The sequence below is a fragment of the Vulpes lagopus genome, chromosome 8 (genome assembly GCF_018345385.1).
Source record: "Vulpes lagopus strain Blue_001 chromosome 8, ASM1834538v1, whole genome shotgun sequence".
Taxonomy (NCBI): Eukaryota; Metazoa; Chordata; class Mammalia; order Carnivora; family Canidae; genus Vulpes; species Vulpes lagopus.
Genome location: NC_054831.1, coordinates 39,051,132 through 39,072,994, shown reverse-complemented (window position 1 = coordinate 39,072,994; position 21,863 = coordinate 39,051,132). Strand labels below are relative to the sequence as shown.

Genomic DNA, 21,863 nt, shown 5'->3' with positions numbered 1-21,863 from the left:
GCCAGGAAAAAAAAAATGGGAAGGGAAGCCTCTACAAGACACAAAGTCCTACACCAAAGCTTATACACTTTATCCAAGAGAGTCTGCTTTCTCTTATATCAGAGACCATTAGAAAAGGTTTAGTTGTGTGTTTTACAGCCCACAACATTTCAGCAAATACTTAATATACATTAAAGGTATGTAGGTGTTAGGCTGGTGCTCGAGCCAACTTGGCAAGGGTGCAGTCCCTGCCTCTAAGGAACTCGCTATGTTGAAGGCAGGAAATGCCAAATATTGAAGCAACTATATTGAGAGGTGGAGAAAAATAAATACCACAGAATAAGCATACATAAAATGACAGGGGTCCAAAGAAGGAAAAATCCACCCAGTTAGGTTAAGGGAAACCTTCATGGAAGAGGTGGCTTTTGGGCTAGGGCTGGAAAGATGGCTCTGTGTTCCAAGCAGAAGGCAGGGAACGAAGAGGTACAAGGGCAGAACAGCACCAACTATGGTTATGGAACAGCAAGTAGTCAATTAGCTGCCCGGTAGTGGTGGGTGAAGAGAGAGTTAAAGATATAATGATGTCTGGTTGCACTGAACACAAAGTTATTGTGAGAAAAATCCACCTGAGAGATATCTACAGGTTGGAAAGGTCAACCAGTGGACTCCGTGGAGACTGGAATTAGAAAGTTAGACATGAAGGCTTCTATCCCCTTTCTCACGGTGCCCTCATGATCTCCTATTTTTCTGCAAGGTCCCTTCCTCATGTCTGTTCTATTCTCCCGCTCCTCTCTGCAGACCAACTCATCTGCATGAGGAACTCATGGCGCACATGGCACATGGCGTTAGCCCGACTCATGAAATAAACTTTATCAGACTTTTTGTCTGAGTGACATGTTGTCAGGGGTAGGTTCAGCTGCAATATAAAGACTTTTCTCGCAGAGACAATAAATCCAGCAGCACATTGTGCTGGTGTGTCAGGGCCCAGATTCCTCCTATCTCATCACTCTGCCATGCACGGTTTCCATTCCATGAGCCCCTCATGCTCCAGGATGCCATCCAAGCTCCAGCCATCATGTCCACCTTTTAGCCGGCAGAAAAGAGGAAGGGGACAAGAGTACACACTCCTTCTAAGAGAACTTTCTGGAAATTGCACATACCACAGCTGCTTACTTAGTGTGACCATGTGATATACCATGTAAGAGTGAATGAGGATGCTATTAGTAATTACACTGGGATAATAGGTGTAAATGAGGACTCCCCAGGACCTAGAAGATAAGTCACATGGGAGTAGGTATATTTCATATACCTACTATATCTCCATATATTCCACCAGCCAGAACTCTATCAGGCCGTGACCTGTCACAGAGGCTGCACATACCATCCTTACTCTGTTCAGCTACGTGCCCATCTAAAACCTGGAAAAGAGCAGGATAAATATCCAATTAATAGCTCTGCCACAAGTGCCCTCTGACATCCAGCAAATCTCCCAGTTGGAATGTGCAGGTTGTCACAGTCTGTGGACTGGATTCCTGTAGGACAGGCTTCTCCTCTGGTCCAACAGCTGTGAGCAGGATGAAGGAATGACAGGACTTTTGCTCTGTAAGGCTCCCCTCTCGGGGGCTGAGGAAGGGGCTGGGCCGAGCAGGCAAACTAATTGTCAACACCAACAGGTTATGGATCCATTGCAGAGGATTAAGTTAAGTGCTAAAGCAGCAGCTCAGGATCCAACTCAGCAAGTGGGACAAGGAAAACCGCCAGAAGGAAATCATGTGGGTGGAGTTTTACTAAAATAAGGTTAGTCTGGGGATCCCTGGGTGGCTCAGCGGTTTGGTGCCTGCCTTCGGCCCAGGGTATGATCCTGGAGTCCCGGGATCGAGTCCCATGTGGGGCTCCCTACATGGAGCCTGGTTCTGCCTGTCTCTCTCTCTCTCACACATAAATGAATGGAATCTTTAAAGAAAAAATAAATAAATAAAACAAGGTTAGTCGGACTGCACTGTGAGGGCTGATTTGGAGTAAGGACAGATGGAGAGCAGAAGTCCCCTAAGCAACCCCTGCATTAGGCCAGGTGAGACTGAACTTTGGGCAGAATGTTATAAAGTGGGGGAGAACTGTAAAGCCAGGTAAGCAATTATAGCAACAAGGGGGAGTTGGCAGTATAATGGCAAGAGAAGAGTAAGAAAACCTATGACAGGTAGAAATCGCAAATTCAAAAACAACTGCCGTTCAGAACGTGGAGTGGCATTTGATACAGGTGTGACTGTATCATATAGCACCATATAATAACGTGTAGTCATAATAATACCCTTGTTCTTAAAAAAATTCATTATACCATGTTTCAGAATGCAACACTTTGTAACACATTATATAAGATACTTTTATTCAAAATGGTAAGAGTTTTGTGTTCATTTGAGAGGTATCCTTAGGTATCTGGAAGAGACTCTTATACAAAACATTTTATTTCCCAAATAATAATTAAATGAGTCCTCACTGTATCTGAGGCAACCGTGTTGTAAAATGCACGCTATCGCACAGCTCTTAGATGTGTAGATTACACTTACCCTTCCGACCGGAAGATAGAAACCATGGCTCTGGAGACCCAAGTTCAGCATTCTACAGCCTCAACCACATGAATGTATGAAACTCATTCAAAAAGTCAAGCCTCTTATTCATCATAGAAATGCAGCTCATTAATACCTGAGGCCTTCATGTGATCAGCAAGACACTTAACATCAGTTCTAGGTAATTCATACCTACTGAAAGGTTTGAGTTTCCAACTGAAAGGCTAGAGTTCACATGACCCTCTTCACATGACCCTCTTTCCAAACACCAAGAGTTGGGTCCTTGAACAGAAAATGTGGATACTAGAATGGTAAGAGGGTGAAGGACATAGGCAGAAACCTATAGCCATGTTTCTTTGCTTGCACAGAGAAACACTACACTAGTTATGGTCTGTATGAGGCTCTAAATTTAAAGAAACATGTGTATGGGAACTTAAGAGGGGGCCTCTGGTAATTTTGAAAAACAACTGAGAAAGCTATGCTAGGATGGTTAAAAGTAAAGTACAAAGAAGCTTCTAGAAATTTGAGCTCTTGCATCTGACGGCTGAAGCATTCCTCCATTTCTATTGGGGATTTTTTTTTTTTTCAACATCCCTCACAGATTATTTTTGACTTAGCCAAGCAGGGAGCCTATTTTAAAGCTCCCAAATTGAAAATCATGGAAGCTTTATAAAGTCCTCCACCTGCATCTCTTTTTTAGGAACACAATCCCTTATTCTCTAAAGGATGAAAACCTCCAGCATGTAAAAACTTTGTTAAGCTGTCACTATCAATAGGACCAAAAAGAGAAAAATAACAGTTGACAAAGAAGAAACAAATTGCATCTTCGAATAAGTTTTCTTGAAGCTCTTGTTAAAAGCTATAACCTCTGATGTTAACTAAATTTAACCCATCCTGACCCTCGTGGCGGCCCTTAACCTCTTCTTTCTTCTGCTTCCTGTGGCTGCTGGAGAAAACGGGCCCGGTCCTTGGAAAAGCGTTCTCTGTAGCACACAAAAGGCCCAGCCTTCCTGCTACCCTGCCAGGAGGCCCCAGATCGACCGAGGGGTCAGCACCTGTGCAGAGAAGCAGGTGACAGTGGACGGCCCGCCACCCTTCCCAAGCAAGTTGTAAGAGTGTCTACCCTTCAGCCACCACACTGCAGTTTCATGCATTCAAGCCACTGCAGTTCAGGTTTTGTGAACACAAGACTTTAAACAAATTAATCTATTGCTGTTCAACTGACTGTAAAATTAATAGATTTACTGTTGCAAAAAAAAAAAAAAAAGAAAGAAAGAAAGAAAAAGAAAAAGAAAGTGAGAAAGAAGTAAAACTGAGAGCTTTTGCTTACACTTTGGTAAGGTCATGGATGTGTCCTAAGCTGCCAACAAAACAGCCTTGAAAATCTTTGCAGCAGAACCAAGCAACTTTCGGGGAGGGGGCGGAAGAAGCCAAACAATGACAGAGCCATACAGTGGAAAGTCTTCCTGATACAGTAAACATGTACAACTCCACACTTGAGGAGCTTCTCAATGCTGAGATCACACATTTGTTTTATGGCTAACATTCTATTTATTCAGTCCTGCCTTCCACAAAGGGTCTTATAACTAGATCTCACATGGTTAAAAATGTCATTGGGTTTTATGTACAATGTGAAATGCTAATAACTTAATCCTGTTTTGCTCTGACTTACACAGTACACATTGTACATATTTTAAGGTTTCCTTTACTAGCTCTTTGTATTTCTGCAGGGTGTCCGGCGACGGTGATGGAAATGATTTTCATCAAGTGTTTCAAAATGACCAAAGTTAACTGAATCACCCCCAAATTTAATACCCTTTAGAATGGAAACACATGGCTCTGTTGTTTTTCCAATGGAGACTTAGGACCTATTTTCTGCTTTGTTCGGTTCCATGAGACTTTTTACAGAAGATAAATGGACCTTCCATATGTAACTACTCTTTTATTTAGCACACATGAAAACTTTCCAAAAAATGTATTACAATATGTCATTAATTTTAGATGAATTTATTTTGCTCATTCACAACCGTCATGTTCTAAAAATTGGTGCCATCATTTTTTGCCAAGAGGAATGATTAGTCTGGAGTCCAATATTATGGGAAATTCTGCACATGGCAAATTATCCTGAATCTAATAATAGTTTGAGAGGACATGGAGGGTTTTAACACAGATGTGGTCACCAGATGTCTTCCAGCTCTTCTTGGGAATTGGTGCAAGCAGCCACATGATGGATTTAGGTTAATGAAAGAGATTCCCTCAGTCTTTCAAAACATCGAAATAGACTATTCAGGAAATGCTAAATCTCCCTGCCGAGAGTTTTTTCTTTCTTAAGTGTGTGGATGTTTATGTGTTTGGAATAGATTAATCACACTTCTGCCTGAGGGCAAACAGAAGAGATTCCACAAGGCTTCCAGCTTTCCCCTGTCATAATGGACACTCGGTATTCGGCTGAGGGTATCTTCAGGATGTTTTGGACGAGTTATCTCACACTCTGCCGTAGCCCCTCACACACCTTGCTTTCCTGTCCCTGACAAGCTTGTAAACATAGACTAAGGAGAACGTGGACCCTCTCAGCCGTTAAGGCACTGAAATGAGCAAGTTGCTGTCATTTAAGACAACTGCTGTGGGCTAGATTTAGTTGGTACCACACAGGATCTCACATATAACAGATTTCAATTCCCCTATTTTAGCAAAACTGTCCTGATAAGAGCTTACAATCTCATGTTGGAGAGCATATATAAACTAGCTATAAGCTGTTAACAACCAGTTGTTGAAGAATATGCTGAATATGTGAAGCCACACAGGCTTTGACTCATCTATGTAACCTCAAAATGAACACAGGGTTTGATGAGTTTAAGATTAGCCTCTTAAAGTAATTGTTGTAGTGACTGTGGCATCATGAAGACACAGCCTAGTGCTAATAACTGTATAAAGAAAGCACCCATGGAACACTTACTTTGTGGAACAGATACATTGCACCTTGCTGACCTCAGGCTGAAACACAGTCTTAGGGGCCTTCCTGTTGCAAAGGTTTCCTCCATGCTGTGGGGAGAGGGGACTTTGGAAGCGAAAAGGCAAGGCAGAGGACAGAATATTTCCTTTAATCCTTCAGCAGAGCAAAACACCAGTATATGCATTATGTGAGGAACCACGTGACTCGGGGGGGGGGGCAACCACAGAAATTAACATGGAATTTCCTCTGTGGAGGAAAATGTAGAGGTTTTAGTCACCTGGATTTGAGTCTTATTGAATCACACTTTTTTATTTTAGGTTTTTGTTTTTGTAAATTATGAATAGAAATAACAACAGTTGGGAAAGCTGTGTAAATTTCCAAGAGTCCTACTCTATACCCATATTCAATCAGTTTACAGAGGATTTGTGGCATAGTAATAATATTTCCCCAAAACTAAGAAGTTGGCCATAAATACAGGAAGAGAACCTGGAAGAGCCAGTTGCCTGCTTTACTATCTTTATTCAAGGGTATTCAAAGTCCATCACAACGGAGCTGAATCTAAGACTCTCAATGACTCTTTTAAAAACTGCCATGTCCCATTTCAGCTGGAGGTCAGAGCAGAGTTCAAGATAAGAGATTCAAAAAAAAAGGCTTCTCTCTGAGGGCACATCTGCAACGTGCATGTTTCTCTGCTCATCTCCTTCCTGAGATACCTGATGATGGCAATCTAGAAAACTTCCCAAATCACCTAGCCAGGACACATATGCCCCAGGAGGGGCCACCAAAGGGGTGCTGACAGTAGCTCCAGTTACCAACAATCACTTGGAAGTTAATTCATTCAAATTACAATCTTAGCAAATTTCAGGTCTTTAGTTTGGGTATTAAACCCCTTTGGGACACCTGGGTGGCTCAGTGGTTGAACATCTACCTTCGGCTCAGGTCGTGATCCGGGGGTCCTGGGATCGAGTCCTGCAGGGAGCCTGCTTCTCCCTCTGCCTGTCTCTGCCTCTCTTTCATGGATAAATAAATAAAATCTTTAAAAATAAATAAACCTCTTCAACTTCACACATTTCACTGAATATCCTCACAGACTTGAAACTCTACTGCTTCCCTAGTTACTTTATTTAGTCTAGCAGCCTAAGGAAGATTTAGCATCAAGAACACCCACTCTGGCTCCATGCTGCCTGCATTTCTTTATTCTGGATTCTGCTGTTAGTTGCCTGACCTTGGGCAAATTACTGAACTTTAGGCTTCAGTTCTCTCCTCTGTGAAATAGGGTAAGAAGCCTGTCCTGAGGATTAAATGACTTGATAAAAATAAAGTACTTAGAAGGGTGCCCGGCAGGCCCATAGGTAAACACTGAAAATTCGAGTATTTGTAATTGCCGAGCACCTACCATCCCCAAGGCATCCTAGTCACTCTATTCCTGCATCTCAACAAACTTACATCTTGGTATTAGGGAAGAATTTTGCTGGCCTAATTCTTGTGTAACGGGAAATGGCCAACACGCATGCCCACCCTGGACTTTGGGCGCACACACACACCAGTTGTTTCTGGGTTTACCAGTTCACTATTTCAACAACGTAACGAGCACCTCATGTGCCAGACGCTGGGATGTGACAAAGAAATAGAACCCTGGGCCTTTGCTCTCAAGGAGCTCCGAAGGCTGATCCAGGGATTGCATCTGTAATAAAGCAAGGAGGATTTAAGGAGAATGAAGCAATGTGTTCGGCAGGGCTCCGCTGCACGTACTGTTTCCTCTGGTCTGGTGAACTCTCTCATTAGGTGACTTCACTGCGTCACCACAGCAGATTCCCACCGGGTCTTGAGGAATTTCCTGTGGAGCCGAGGTGAGAGGTCAGGTGACTGAGGCGGCGCGGCGGCCTCGCGGCAGGGGTGACAGCGCGGGGGGGGGGGGGGACCGGGCTCTGCAGCTGCCCTGCGGTCTCCGGACAAGCCACTGAGCCGCCACAGGTCGGTTTCGCCTTCGCGACACTGACGGCCTGCTGGAGGCTCTCCCAGGGACGACACTGCTGGGATCGGGGACGCCGGAGCCCATCTCCGGATCGGCCTCCGGGGACCCCACGCTCGGGAACCCAGGGCGGCCTGGCTGTTTGCTCACCTGCAAACCGGAGCAGTTTGGCTCCTTAAACCACCGTGAACTATAAGAACGTGTATGAACTGCTTTACTCAACATTACACTAAAGGCGAGAGCCCACAAGAACCAGCCCCCCCACACACCGGGCCCTCCGCACTTTCTGTCGGAGGACTTCCGCCTTCCAGCTGGACGGCGCCCCGCCCTGCGTCACCTTTCCTTTAAAGCACGCGGGCCGAAGCCCCGCCCACTACGGAGAGCGAAGAGGGCTCCGGCGTGGGCCGGTCCGTGGCCTCTTCCGCCAGACCTTGCCAGTCGCCGGCCCGGCACAGGTAAAGCTAAAGGCGAGGGGTGCCCAGGGAAGGAGGGCGCCTGCGGCGAAGACGTGGGCTTAGGCACAGGCCTGCGAGAAAGCGGCTTCGCGCTCGGCTGAGTCCCTGGAAGGGCAGTGCCGCCCTGGCGCCGGCCGGAGCGCGGAGGGGTGCCGCAGACCCTGCCGCGGGGTCGGGGCTTCGGCGGGCTCTCGAGCCGTCCGTGAGTTCGCGATGCTGCCGGTGCCGCCGGGAACCGCGGGCCCTAGCCCGGGCGCCGGTCCCCCGTGACCCTGCGCGCCCCGCCCCGCCCCGCCGTCGCGGCGTACGCAGGGACACGCACGCACGCCGGCGTCCCACGCCCCCTCTGGCCGAGGCGCGCGGGGGGCCGCTTCCTGCTTCCCGGTGTGGGCGTGGCCGCGGCTCCTCGCGGACCGGGTCCCCGGAGGGAGCATCGCGGGGCGGGGCGTGTGCAGCGGGCAAGGTTGCTCGATGATGGCGGGGTTTCCTTTTTCCCTGCGTAGGCTCCTGTGGCGTAAGACCCTCGAAAGGAGTAAATAACCTTTGCTGCTGAAAAGCCGCAGTTCCACGTCCGTGTGATGAAAGGCTTCGGCCTCAGGGAGGGCAGAGTGCAGGGGCGTCCGACCAGGCGACGGCTGTGCCGTGCGTGGGACGGTGCAGTGAGGGGCACCTCAGAGGCGTTCGCAGCCTCAGCTCGCCGTCGGCGGAGGGGCAGCGCGATAACCACAGGCCTGTAGTTGTAGGTGCTAGTGGGAAAGCGAGCCTGCGTGAGCATGGGGTGTTCGAGCGTTAATGCCGAGCTCAGCACACTGGGGAGCGGGCCGGGGAAGGAGGCGAGGCTCGGCTCAGTGCACCAAGAATGCCGGGGGAAAGGGAGCCCGAGGCCGCCGCCTGGCGCGTCCCCCGCCCGAGGGAGGAGCGTTCGAGTCCGGAGCCTGCAGAGGTGGCGCGAGCCTCTGGGCTCCGTGGAAGATGCCGGCGCCTACCCGAGGGCAGTTTTAGGGAGGGGAGAGGCGGGGAGCCACAGCGGAGCGTCTTCGGCCGGGGTGGCGGCAGCCGTGGGGATGGGGCGGCCTGTTTGGATTTGAGAGGAATTAGAAAGTAAAATTCATGAGACGTGGTGTTGGGTTAGCGAGGAGGGTGACGGAGAGCAGAAACGCAAGGGTGTGTGCACCGGCAGTGGTGCGAGGCACCGAGATAGCAAATTCTAGAAGAGCAAATGACGGCGTGGAAGGTTGACGTGCAGGAATGACTCCAACGTTGATATTCAGTCTGTAGCTCTGGATTTAGAAGCTTTTTTTTTTTTTTTTAAATATTTCCTGGACAGTCATTAAGCTATTTCAGTAAAATAGCTAAAATATAAAATAAGTTAGAATTTTTATAAAAGGCCAACCTGAGAATGGAGAGTATCTGTACCCCCTGTTGGGGGGAAGAGCAAAACCGAGCCCAGCGAGAGCAAGCAGCACGAAGGCGGTTCGCGGTTCGGTGCGCTGCTGTTGAGGCTGCGGCGAGCGGGCAGATGAGCCCCTGGCGAGTGGTGGGCAGAAGCAAGGACCTTGTGAAACTGCTCTGAAAGGTGTGAGAGAGGGTTCTTAAGTCCTAGGAACTGGCGAAATTAGTTTCACAAATATTTAGTCGCTAGAATCTATGTAACTTTGATCCAACCCCCTTGGGAACCACAAATAACAGTAAGTATGAGCTTGTGAACATGAGCGATAAAGGAAAGAAGAGTGGTGAACGTGCAAGCAATTTAATTTCTTATAGGATAGGACTCCCTCATAACCACATATTTAAATCATATTCCAAGAAGTTTCTTTTTTTTTTTTCCAAGAAGTTTCATTACAAATATACTATCAAGTACCTCCTGAAGAGGTACTGTAAAAGGTAATGCAAAATAATGTATCTTTTTTTTCCTTCAAAATAACGTATCATGAGGGGATTGCAGCTGTCCTTGGGAGCAGTAATCATTTGATCACTTTTTTTTTTCTTGTACAAGAATGTTCATAGCAACTTTATTCATAATTGCCAAAAACTAGGAACATTCTAAACTGTTCATCATCACCAGAAAACTGGATTTAAACTTTGTAGTATATTCGTATACTGGGACAGTTCTCAGAAATAAAAAGGAACAAACTAACGATCCATGCAGCAAAAACACTCTAAGATTCCTTACAACAAAGAATACATACTGCTTGATTCCATTTGTATGAAATCTGAGAACAGACTGTGATGGAAAAATATCAGAACAGCAGTTGCCTCTGGATGGGGATGGGGATGGGGATGGAGACTGACTTGGAAGAGGCATGAGAGAACTTTCTGGAGGGATGGTAATATTCTACATGTTGACAGAAGTTTTGGTTACAGAGGTGTTTGTACCTGTCAAAACTAATGAAAGGGTATGTTTAAGATTTGTACATTTCATTGTATGTAAATTTTGCCTCGAAATGGAAAGATTCATAAACAAATATTGAACACGAGTTAATTGAGCGCATGCTGAAGTATTGGAGGATGAAATGTACCAATGTCTGCAGCTACTTTGAAATGCATCAAGACAAATGAAATGGATAGAGAGAAGAATAAATAGATGGATAAAGCAAAGATAGAAACATGTAGAATCTAGATGAGTGGGTATCATTCACTGTACAGTCTTTCAACTTTTCTGTATGTTTAAACATTTCCATAATAAAAGTCTGGGAACTAGTTCTCAAAGATTGTTGTTCATTTTAAACAACTGCAGAGGGTTCCCCGGGTGGCTCAGTTGGTTAAGCATCTGCCTTTGGCTCAGGTCAATCCCAGAGTCCCAAGATTGACCCCCTGGGCTCCCAGCTCAGCAGGGAATCTGCTTCTCTCTCTGACCCTCCCCCTTCTCATACTCTCACTCTCTCAAATAAATAAAAATAAAATCTTTTTAAAAAATAATATAAAAATCAACTGCAGACTTAATATGAAAGTATAAAGAATACAGCTGTAAGCTCTCATGAAGTACACTGTAAGGACGAAGCCATATATTTCATAATTTCCCGCTCTGTGGCTTACCATTTAAAATTCTTTCAATTTCTTAGGAAATAGTGGATCAAACATTAAAATTACTCTGTGTTGTATACATTTGGAATGATGCAGTTATTTTTCTTACATAGTCCCAGGCAAGGTAGTGATGGTGTTGAAGAGGTCCAACCAGAGGAGTGAGGACTGAAATTAGGAATTTCTAAGACAAAAGAGTGAAAGGGCCTTGAGGGCACTTGTCAGTTTACTCCCCAGTGCTTGCAGGATACAGATTTTTTTCAGTGATCCAGTCTCAGATAAACAAAGAACAACAAGGAAATTACATGTTTTTTCCCTACAATGTGGAATCAGCTACAGAATTTAAAACTCCCACCAGGTATACAGATTCCTGCAGCACAGGATGATCTCGATAAGGTCTGAATTACGGTGAAACCAAACATGGATATCTCGTACTATACAATTTGTGCACTTTAAGTAAATGACTTTAAGATTATTGACTTTTCAGATAGTTCTGGATGTCTCAGAAGGGATAGCTGTGGAAGTAAGTGACTAAAGCCACCCAAGTTGTCCTAAGAACATAAGCATTTTTGTTTCTATTTAGACTGCTGTTTCGTTCAGCCCACTACTTGTTTGACAGAGGTATCGACGTTAAATCAGAATTTCATGAGAGAGCAAGGCCTCCTATTTTGCGTCCACCCTGAAAACTTTCTTAACCTTTCCTTAACCTTTGCTCTTGTAATCCCAGGTAACCTAAACTACTTGAACCCACTTACCTTATAATGTTTTGTCATTTATTTTCTTGTGTCTTCTTTTCTGAAGTGGGTCCTGACCCAGTGGTACTTAAAAAGAGAGGAACAAGGAAACATGTTGTATTTTGAAAAAGCATCCCCAGATGATGCTGGTAGGCCTCCAGTTTCTGGGAACCGCTACTCCAAAACATGTTAACTTTGAACTATTAGCCGAACATTGCACAAGTTCTACTTCAAATTGAAACCATCTTTGTTTATGATGGTGAGACACTTTTAGACCGCTTTGATGAAAACTAGTTGAAGAAAAAGGCAACTTGCATTCCCAAACAATTCAGACTTTGAAATCTGTAAATTTCCCTAGACATAGGCTTCATTTAGGTATAGCCTTGAAACTAATGAAGAGAACATTTTTAAAAGATACATAAAGCTAGCATACCAATTTATTAAATTATAGTGGCATACATAGTTTATTCAGATTGGAACACTCATATTGGCATGACTGTTGAACTTTTTCCTTCCTGTGGGCTCTTGCTTTTCTTTTAACTTAATTATGGAACAAAATTAAACTTACAGAACAGTCGTAAGGCTAATAACCAAACATCCGTGTAACCATAACGTAGATTGAGCAAATATTGCCATGCCGCACACATATTTTCTGCCAAATCCTGTCAGAGTAAGTGGCAGATGTCATGGTCTTCTAGAACTCTGAATACTTCAGAGTCCCAAGAATGGCATTTTCCCGCCTGAGACAGTTCAGTTCACAGTACTTCTCGGAGGGCACCCGGTCCAGCAGCAATCTCATCCATATTCCCCTTGTTCCCTGTATCTCAACATCACTTTTTTGTTGCTTTTTTTCAGACACATTGCATTTTATAGTTATGTCTCCTCTGCCTTTTTATTCAAGAATCGCCCCACTCCCTTTCCGTTTCCCATAAATTGACTTTTTTTTGACACCAAGCCAGAGGTCCCACAGTCTGTATTTGTCAGATTGTTTCCTTGTGGTGATGTCTGACCTGTTCCTGAATCTGGCCCTTGTATTCCTTGGAAAATGGAAGCCAGGTCTGGAGGCTGGACCAAGTTCAGGTTAAACCTTTTTTGGCAGGACTGTTTCACAGAAGGCACCGTACACCTGGCGTGTCACAAGGAGGTGTGCACTAGGATGTCAGCTTGTCCCATCGCTGGAATGCTGAGTCTGACCTTAGGTTAAGGAGGGTGACGGCCAAAGTGTGTTTTTCCCATTTCAATTTGCAAGTAATCTTTGAGTCACCCTTTGGCACCATATGAATATCTTATTTCCTCATTAGCTTTTTCCCTAATAATTTTTACATCCACCCTTGCCTGAATCTGTGATTTGATTGCAGGTAGCAAAATAGTGATTTCTAAATTACTTTTCTTCTCCACTTATTTTTTAGCTGACATTCTCTTCTAACAAAGAGCTTTTCTTCACCAACTGGAGATGATTGCTGATTGCAGTTCTTTCTAAAAAGGATGAGCGCTTAGTCCTTTTTCTTTACCAATTTTCACAGTAGGGAGTTGAGGTAGTAGTCATGTATGGTTCTGGTAAATGATCTTTTTTATAGGTTTTTGCATATTCCATGTGTTGAAATAACTTTCAGCCACAGTTCTTTAATGTTGAAATTGCTGTGCATTTGGCCAATGGGCGTCTATCCATGCTACCGACATGTGAATGAAACATAAACAAATGGAATTGTAATACTGTGGGAGAAATCCGGAAACTGGATATACGATAACATAAAGGAATGTTTATTAGTTGGAGTAATGTTATTATGCTTATTAAAAAGACAAGAGTCCTCACCTCTCAGAGATGACATACAGAAGAATTTGCTGGCGCGATAGGATTTACCTTGAAATAGTCCATGGGTGGCTGAGGATGCAGGAGAGTAGTTGAGGCAGAGAGGAAGCGGGTTTGGCTACATGCTATTAAGAAGCTGTGTGATGGGTGCTTAGGGCTTTATTATACTATTCTTCCTATACATGTTTGAAACTTTTCCTAATAAAAAGCTTTTTCGGGGCGCCTGGGTGGCTCAATGGGATGCTGAAGACATCTGCCTTCAGCCCAGGTCAAATCTCAGAGTCAGCTGCTCAGCAGTGAGTCTGCTGCTCCCTCTCCTTCTGCCCATCCCCCCCCACTTGTGCACACCTGCATTCGCTCTCAAATAAATAAAATCTTTTTTTAAAAAAAGCTTTTTAATTATTTGAATTTAAGTAGGTATTTGTGATTCAAATTTAGTAATGTCACAGCTTTGTTTCTTAACATTGTATTCATACTTTTATCCGTGAAGCACGTATTTTGAAGAAATAAGTATATGTTCAGCTTTGCTGACACAAAGCCAAAATTTAGCTAGTATTGGAGCTTATTTGCTCTGTAAGTCAAGGAAATTTAAAATGTTTTAAAATTTAAATAATGGTACAGAATTTAAAGAAAAATATAGTATTTTTCTACTCTTTAAATTTTTTTCTTCCTGGAAAGTGTTTTTAAAGGTTTAAAATAATCTCTACGTTGTTCTCCTGAAATATATTGTCTTTATTTTGTAAGTAAATGTAATTTATTTGCTAGTATAAAAAATATTTCTTCCATGTAAAAGATTGAGGAAAAAATGATAATTAGGAAGGAGGGAAAAATTACTTGTGTCCTTAACCACAAACAACCAAGGTTTTTTTCATAAATTTCTTTTCATCTTTTTCCTGTGCCTCCGCTGTTTATATGCTTACTTGCTTTTAAAAATCCTACATTTTGGGGGCACCTGGGTGGCTCAGTGGTTGAGCATCTGCCTTCGGCTCGGGTCATGATCCCAGGGTCCTGGGATGGAGTCCCGCACTGGGCTCCCTGCATGGAGCCTGCTTCTCTCTCTGCCTCTCTCTCTGTCTGTCTCTCATAAATAAGTAAATAAAATCTTTTAAAAATAAATAAATACAAATCCTACATTTTGAAAAAAAATCCTACATTTTGAAATAATAATATCTGATTTAATGTGTTGAGAATTTGTTACCCAGGACACAGTAGCTTTCATCCATTGCTAGTGCCATCCTGACTCACAGTGAAATTTGACACTGCTGCTATCTTTCTGATGATAAATGGAAAAAAGTCTTCTCTGGTCTCTTCAGGCTTTCCTGCTTTTTTTGGTTTAGGGGCTTCCTCTACCAACAAATACCTGGCTTTTTTGGTTAAGCAGTAGTATCTCAGCTATTTAAAATCCAGTTTGCTCCTATTTTAGAGCTTTTACCACATGTACAGCTGGAGTCCCCAACCAGGTAAGGACTATAAGTGAATTAATCTCATTCACTGGGGGGTGGAACATTTGGCCATAGATCTCACTAGGGTCAGTGGACATTTGAAATGGTAGCCAGAATGGGAAGAGTGTGGGTTACCAGCATTTGTGTATATTGCTAGGGAATGACGCATCTGAGGACCTAGGGGTCAGGTGCCAGCAGATGCTGACTTTGGTCCTGGCTATTGCCTTTGGCTCAGACGTTTCACTAGCATGTCACTCAGCTGGGCCGGGCTCTGGGCTCTGGTGTTAGAACATAGCAGTGAACAAAATGGATAATTACATCATCTCGGGAAGCTTGCATTCTAGAGAGAGATTATGAATGTGTGCAAATAAATATATGTCAGGCAGTGGATTTTTTCAAAAGGCAAGGTAATGGATTTGAAAGTGATGGGGTGTATGGTATTCTCGAGTGGATGGGGAGGCCTCGCTGAGCAGTAACACTTGAGCCGAGGTCTGAGGTAAATGAACCACTTGGCTATCTGAGGGAAGGGAACTACTGGGTAGAAGGACCCAGAGGAAGACTGTGTTCAGTATTCTCAGGGAACAGCCCAGAAGCCAGTGAGGTTGAACAGAGCTGGGAGAGTGGGGTAGGTGCTGTCGGGGAGGGGGCATACTGTGGGCCACTTCATAGGCTTGGCTTTTACCTCAAGTGCGATGAAGGCTAGTGGAGGGTTCTGAGCACAGGAGGGACGTCATCTGCCATGTACATGTTTAAAGGGTCAATGTGTGTGCCATGTGGTGATAAATTATAGGGGGTCGGGGCAGAAGCAGGAGGGCACTCAGGAGGCAGTGACTGTAAACCAGGTGAGAGAGGATGGTATTTTTGGAGTGGGGTGTTAGCAATGGAGAAGGTAAGGAGTGGTTGGATCGTGGATGTTTTTAGAGGTTGGACAGCCAGATGCACTGCTAAGTTGCTAAGAGAAAAAGGAGAATGAAGGATAACTTTGCTGTTTGGGGCCTGAGCAGCTGGAAGGGTTGTGGTCTTTATATGAGAGAGGAGTGAGCGGAGGGTCGAAGATTGAGAGCTCAGTGGGGGTTCACTGTGGGTGGCACTGGATATCTAAGTGGACAGGTTGTTCAGCAGTCAACTCTACAAGTTTGGGATTCAGGGGAGAGGCTGGAGCCAGAATGATAAATATGGGTGTTATCTAGGTGAGGACAGAAGTGAGAATATGTGCCTCCCATTACTTCCCATTCAATTTACTGTGTCCTGTGTTTTGTTTTGTTTTCCATAGCAGTCGTCACTAGAGGCATAAAGGAGGAGTGGTGATGGGGGTAGGATCAGTGGTTGTACAGCCTGGTGGGATCAAAGTCGGGGACCAGAGGGCATTTCCAGTTTTAGCAAACACTCCAGGTGACTCTCCTGCAGGTGACCCAGGGACCATTCTTTGAGAAGCACTGCTGAAGGCCCCTCATCCCTTCCTCTTTAGTTGTGGACAGGCCCAGCTCCTTGAGTTGTGTTGCTAAGCAGACCCCAGATTACACACTTGGGTCCTCTCATTGCTCCTCCAGCCTGCACCCCTCACGTGTGAATGTAAGGAGAAGGCCACTGGGGAGAGAAGCAAGTACAAAAGCAAAATGCCAGATATAAGAGCCCCAGTTATCACCATGTGTGCCTCATGCTTAGTTAACATTTGGTCGTCATGCCTTGCCTTGTGAGTCATCTATACAGTTTCTGAGGTCCAAACTGATTCATGCCAGGGCATTTCTTGAAAGTCTCAGTGATGTTCCCATGGGTTAGATTCCTCATGGGGAGTCCTCTTTCCCAGAAGAGTGCTCTTGTCTTCTGTATACCATCGGATGTATCGATAAATTGTTAGCAGTTGATTGTACTCAAAGTTTAAGAATTGGCATTTATGAATCACCAAGGATTTTATATGCTGTGTTCTCCTAAACAAACCTTTAGGATGATACTTGCTTATGGAGTTGGCACTATAAGATCCTTGGGAAATAGGGTCAGATGAGATAGTATTGGGGGAAGAAATACTGGGAAACAAAAGCACTGGGCATATATGGTTTATTCTGACAATAACTTGCACTGGGGATGGTACCACCACGGGTTAGTGTGACCACAGTCACGTTACAGTCTGCGTCATGGGTGTCACTTCCCTAGGCCCGGACCTGTAACATTCCTGCAGATGACATACCTGCAGTCTCACTCACAGCCTTCATGTACCACAGCACCATAGCCCGGGGATGAACTAACTGAACTGTAACAGCTCTTTCTCCCTGCTTTTTTAGGATGGCTGCCCTTTTTCTAAAGAGGCTAACGTTACAAACCCTAAAGAAGACGGCAGGAAATTGCACTAGAAGATGTTTTGGTACCTACATCCTGCCGCCGACCATCCCGGCGTGGCTGCCCCTCGTTGCTCCTGTCCCAAGACTATCCTCCCTGATGCATGCCAGAGCCTCTGGTACCGTGGCAGACACCCAGGACAGCAGGAAGAAGAAAACAAAGAATGACCCAGCTTTTAGCAACATCGGAAGAAAAATTCACGAGCGAGTCATACACGTGCTGGACGAGGCAGGCAATGATTTGGGGAGCATGCACCGCGCCGAGGTGATCCGGCTCATGGCTGAGCGGGACCTGAGGCTCGTGAAGAGGGACAGCGGCTCGGAGCCTGCACAGTACCAGCTCCTCTCGGGGCTGCAGATTCACGAGGAGCGGCTGCAACTTCGGGAGATGGAGAAGGCCCACCCGAAGCCTGGTAGGTGTCGTGCCTCCTGCTCCCCAACGCCTTGGGACCCCACTTCTGCGGCCAATCGTGGCCTAGGCCAAAGAGCCCTGGGCCTACGGGGATGGGAGAAGCGGGGGACGTTCCCTCTCAGCACCTTAGCCCAGCTTTCTCCAACCCTCTTACTTGTGTCTGTTCCTCGTCTTTCTCCCCCAATGCCCTGTGGTCAGCATTTCTTCCTTTCAGCCTGTGTAAAATAAAGGGAAGATAAGGTAAACACCCCAGAGTGATGGGTCCTTGGCTCTGTCTCTGGTCCCAGGTGGCAGTCATTGGGGACCCCAGGAAGGAAATGACACTCAGAAGAGGCGGATTGGAGTCCCTGTTCCTAGGCTGGGCCACCCTTAGCCCCTTTCTTCCTCATCTCTAAAGTACAAGGGCTCAGTTCATTGCTTAGTGAATCTCCAAGGTGATTCACAGAGCTTTCACAGCCCCGTGTTTTGTTTCAATATTGCTAAATAACGCTCACTTACACACTTTGCCAGTCACCTTATGGTGCCCTGGTCATTCATACATTCATGGAACTATGAAGTGGATAGTAAAGATTTTTTACGATTCCTACTAAGTGCTGATCGTTCTGGAAGATCATTTTCTGGACAACACCCTGAACCAGGGCCCAGGAACTTGGTCCTGCGGCTACAGCAGCGAGATTACAAGTCTTAAGAAAATCACACACTCTCTGTGGCTCAGTTCTGTAACAGCACACTCCACAAAGATGTTGACTGGAAAGCAGAGTATTCAGGGAGCCCAGCTAGGATGATAAAGACACCAAACTATTACAAAAATATAGTTGAACTGCCCAGAGAAGCTTAGAGAAGATGAGTCGCTGTTGTCCGAGATAGTTGAAGGGCTAGGATGTTAAAGGCATTATTTTATTCTGGATGAGACCTAGGATCAGCTGCAGGGGCTAGAAGGAAGCAAGGGGGTGTTAATAAAAGGACTTTTTTTTTTTTTTTGAAAACTTTTGGGAATTAGAAAACATACAGAAAAATATAAACACCTGTTACCCACCATCCAGATGAGCAAGCATTAACATTGTTGTGCTTCAGATTTTTAAACAAAACCTTACAGAGAAGTTGAAGTGCCTGTGCTCCCTCCCCCTCCACCCCCACTACAGACTCGGGGTGTAGTCTGTGTGGTTAAACTTGTTATATATAAACAGTATATGGCATGATTTTATATACTTAAAATTATGTCACACAGTTTGCAAGAGCCATGTTTATAGAACAGCCCTAGCTAATTTATTATAATTACTAAATGGAATCCTAAGGATATACCGTATACTACCGTGGCTTTGTTAGTGCCTTTCCATGGACATTGGGCTCGTTTCCAGTCTTTCACTGTGAGGAACAATGAGCATATCTGTCAGTGTCTCCAGAATCTGTGGGGCATATCATCAGCAGTGTACGAGATTTCTTTTTCCACATCTCACCCACACTTGGTACTCTTACCTCATTTTGGTCATCCTGATGGGTGAGAAAGCCTATCTTTATTATTTATGTTTCCTTTCACCATGTGAGTTGCCTCCTCTCTGAGTCGCCTATTCATATTCCTTGTTTTTCTATTTGCATGGTTCCCCCACCCCCACCCCAATTTATAGGGTTCTCTATTCTGTGTGATGCCGAAAACCTTGTTCCAGTTAGATTTTTTTCTTTGGTCTTTTTAAGTTCCCCAGTAATGTTTTGATATAGGAAGTTATCAGGCTTTTTCTTAACAAAATCCTTCTCCTATCCTGAGGTCACAAACATGCACTTTTTTTCTTCTGCTTTAAAGTTGTATCTTCTCACATTTAATCAGTCCTCGTGGGGAGATTGTCACATGGGTTGAGATGTAATTTCTCCCCCCATATGAAAACTCTGAATTGTCTCAATGCTTTCAGTAGTCTGTTCCTTCCATCTAAGATAATTTTCGGATAGTCAGGATTTCCATTTCTGGAGTAAAGGACCTAGGAGCTCTCTCTTGTCTGATGCAGTCTAGATGACCCCACTGTTACTAGGAGGGCATCAGAAAAGGAGTCAGATGAGATGAATACTTCCCAGATGCTGCTCCAATCAGAAGGAAAAATAAGGTCAAGTTTATCCTAAAGCTAGACTCGTTCCTTTTAAAGGACCATTCTTTTGTTGTTTCATCATATGTGGGTGATGGTAACTGGAAGCGTTTCATATATTACAGAAATCTATTCTGCTTTTAAAAGTCCAAGACATAAATACTCTTACTTGGCAGGTAAAAAAAAAAATTGGCAGTTTTATGTCAGCCCATCTCCCTTGTTTAAAAAAGTGTTTACTGGCCTGTGAAACTAAGAGTGGAGCCTTCGGGGCCCTGTGGCAAGCTGACCTCTCGAAGCATGTGTGATACAGCTCAGGTTTCATGAAGAGACCAGTAAACGGTCCTAGAACCCAGTCTGTTTCAAACTAGGACCTGTCCTGACTAAGGAACTCACTCTTTCTTCAAATATTGGACAACATGATCTGGACACAAAGAGTAAACAGATTCAGCAGTGGATTGAGAAAAAATACAAAGTTCAAATTACTATAAAGAAAGGGAAGAATGTAGAGGAGCCCGAACATAAGATGGTAAGTAAAAGCAGGTATGAGTAACCGCTTGTGCGTGGTTCTTGTTTTCTGAGCTAAAGGTACAATTGTAGAAAATCTAGATAATGTAAAGGCAAAGGAAAGCAACTGGTAATTCCACCCAGTGATGGCAGTGGCTTTCCAATTCATTTTTCAAAATGCAAGCATACTCTGTATCCATCCCTTTTTCCATCGAAGCGTGTTTTATCACGAGAACACTGCACTTCAGAATTTCACGGCTATGTACTATTCTGTTTAACAAATTGTGCAATATCTGTCACTTAGAAACAGAGATTCATTTTTTAAAGTCTATCTCCTGTTTATAAATGCCCCTGAGAAGCACTGCCAGTATCAGTTTACACTCCCAGCATAAGTTTGTAGAATATCTATTTTCCTTTTAGAGTCTGAGACCTTAGCAGCTCAAAGGCAGCATTAGTCTGGTGGTTTCTACCCTCATTCCAGGTTAGAACCACTTAGGCCTAGGTTTTAGCCCGGCTGATCCAGAATCTCGACAACTAGGTGTATTTTTCTAATCACTCCAGTGACTCTGTTAGCGGCTGTTCCGAACTGCAATAGACTTGGGGTGTGGGGGAGCGGATAAGAGAGTCCTCTGCCAATGCCTAAGCCCACTGCTTTTTTCTGAGAGGGTATCTGCCATGACGGTGTGGGGATTTAAAGCTGTCAACCTTTAGTGCATTCGTTTAGTTCCATAGAGTTCATAAAACTGCCTGTTTTCATCGGTTTCAGTCAGCTTAACCAGAGAGGCATAATTTGATTTAGCTGCTCACGTAAGAACAGCAAACAGCAATCCAGGAATGCTGATTTTTATGTGTATTACTGTATTAACACAAGAAGGAATCAACATTGGTTTTAAATTAATTTTTGGCTGTTTTCCCTTTTAGGAGGATATCTGTAATAAAATACTCCAGACTATGCCGGGGATAGCTACCTTCTTATCCCGGCCACAACCTGTTAGAGGAGGAAAAGCTGTAACATGTGTTCTTCGTCATTTGAGCAAAAAGGAAGAGAATGCATATAGAGAAACTCAAGAAACCCAGAAAAGAGAGTCTTTGGACAAAGAAAACAGAGACAATAGAGAATCAGATGTGCATCAGTGATTTTAATAAAGAAAAACGTGGTTCTGAGAGGAAATAGCTCGCTCGTGTGTAGTTGTTTAAACAAAGCAATGTGAGGTTTAGCTGAGGGTAAGGATTGCAACTGTCGAGAGCACCTTGTCTTCGGTATAGTTCAGGGTCTCTCCATTCTTAGGCACAGATAAGCCTTGTTCTTGCTTCTTTTTAGGAGGAATATAGCCACTGAGACGAGAGGCCAAACTCCGTTTTTCACGAGATCGTTTTACCTTTGGAAATAAGAAAACAAGACAATGAGAATTCATAATCAAACTTTGTAAACTGGTCTTCTAATAGCTGTACCCCACAACAAGCCTACCACACTCTACAAGAAAATGAAGGCCATGCCATCCCTTCCATAGCAGTGCAGGCTCACACAGTAATAAGGAGCCAAAAACATTCTAGATGGCATCTGGCTGAGGTAACTGATGTTTAAAATCAACAGCCTGCCTGATTCAACTTA

General features: G+C 44.4%; 2 protein-coding genes across 3 annotated transcripts in view; one reads left to right on the top strand and one right to left on the bottom strand.

Annotated features, from left to right (window-relative positions):
- Window positions 1–7,203: 7,203 nt before the first annotated feature.
- MTIF3 (mitochondrial translational initiation factor 3) lies at window positions 7,204–21,422 on the top strand. 2 transcript variants are annotated; one of them, XM_041766575.1, is made up of 4 exons: window positions 7,204–7,346; window positions 17,210–17,676; window positions 20,116–20,273; window positions 21,173–21,422. In XM_041766575.1, exons 2-4 carry the CDS (start codon window positions 17,211–17,213, stop codon window positions 21,386–21,388), a joined length of 840 nt encoding a protein of 279 aa, XP_041622509.1. In that variant the 5' UTR covers window positions 7,204–7,346; window position 17,210; the 3' UTR covers window positions 21,389–21,422. The 2 variants fall into 2 exon arrangements, with proteins under 2 accessions (XP_041622509.1, XP_041622508.1); XM_041766574.1 differs by lacking the exon at window positions 7,204–7,346 and adding an exon at window positions 7,778–7,923.
- GTF3A (general transcription factor IIIA) overlaps window positions 21,371–21,863 on the bottom strand; it is a 31,775-nt gene continuing 31,282 nt past the window's right edge. The window contains exon 11 of the mRNA XM_041767441.1: window positions 21,371–21,630. Coding sequence (XP_041623375.1) covers window positions 21,466–21,630 — 165 coding nt within the window. The 3' untranslated portion in view covers window positions 21,371–21,465. The remainder of the gene's footprint in view (window positions 21,631–21,863) is intronic.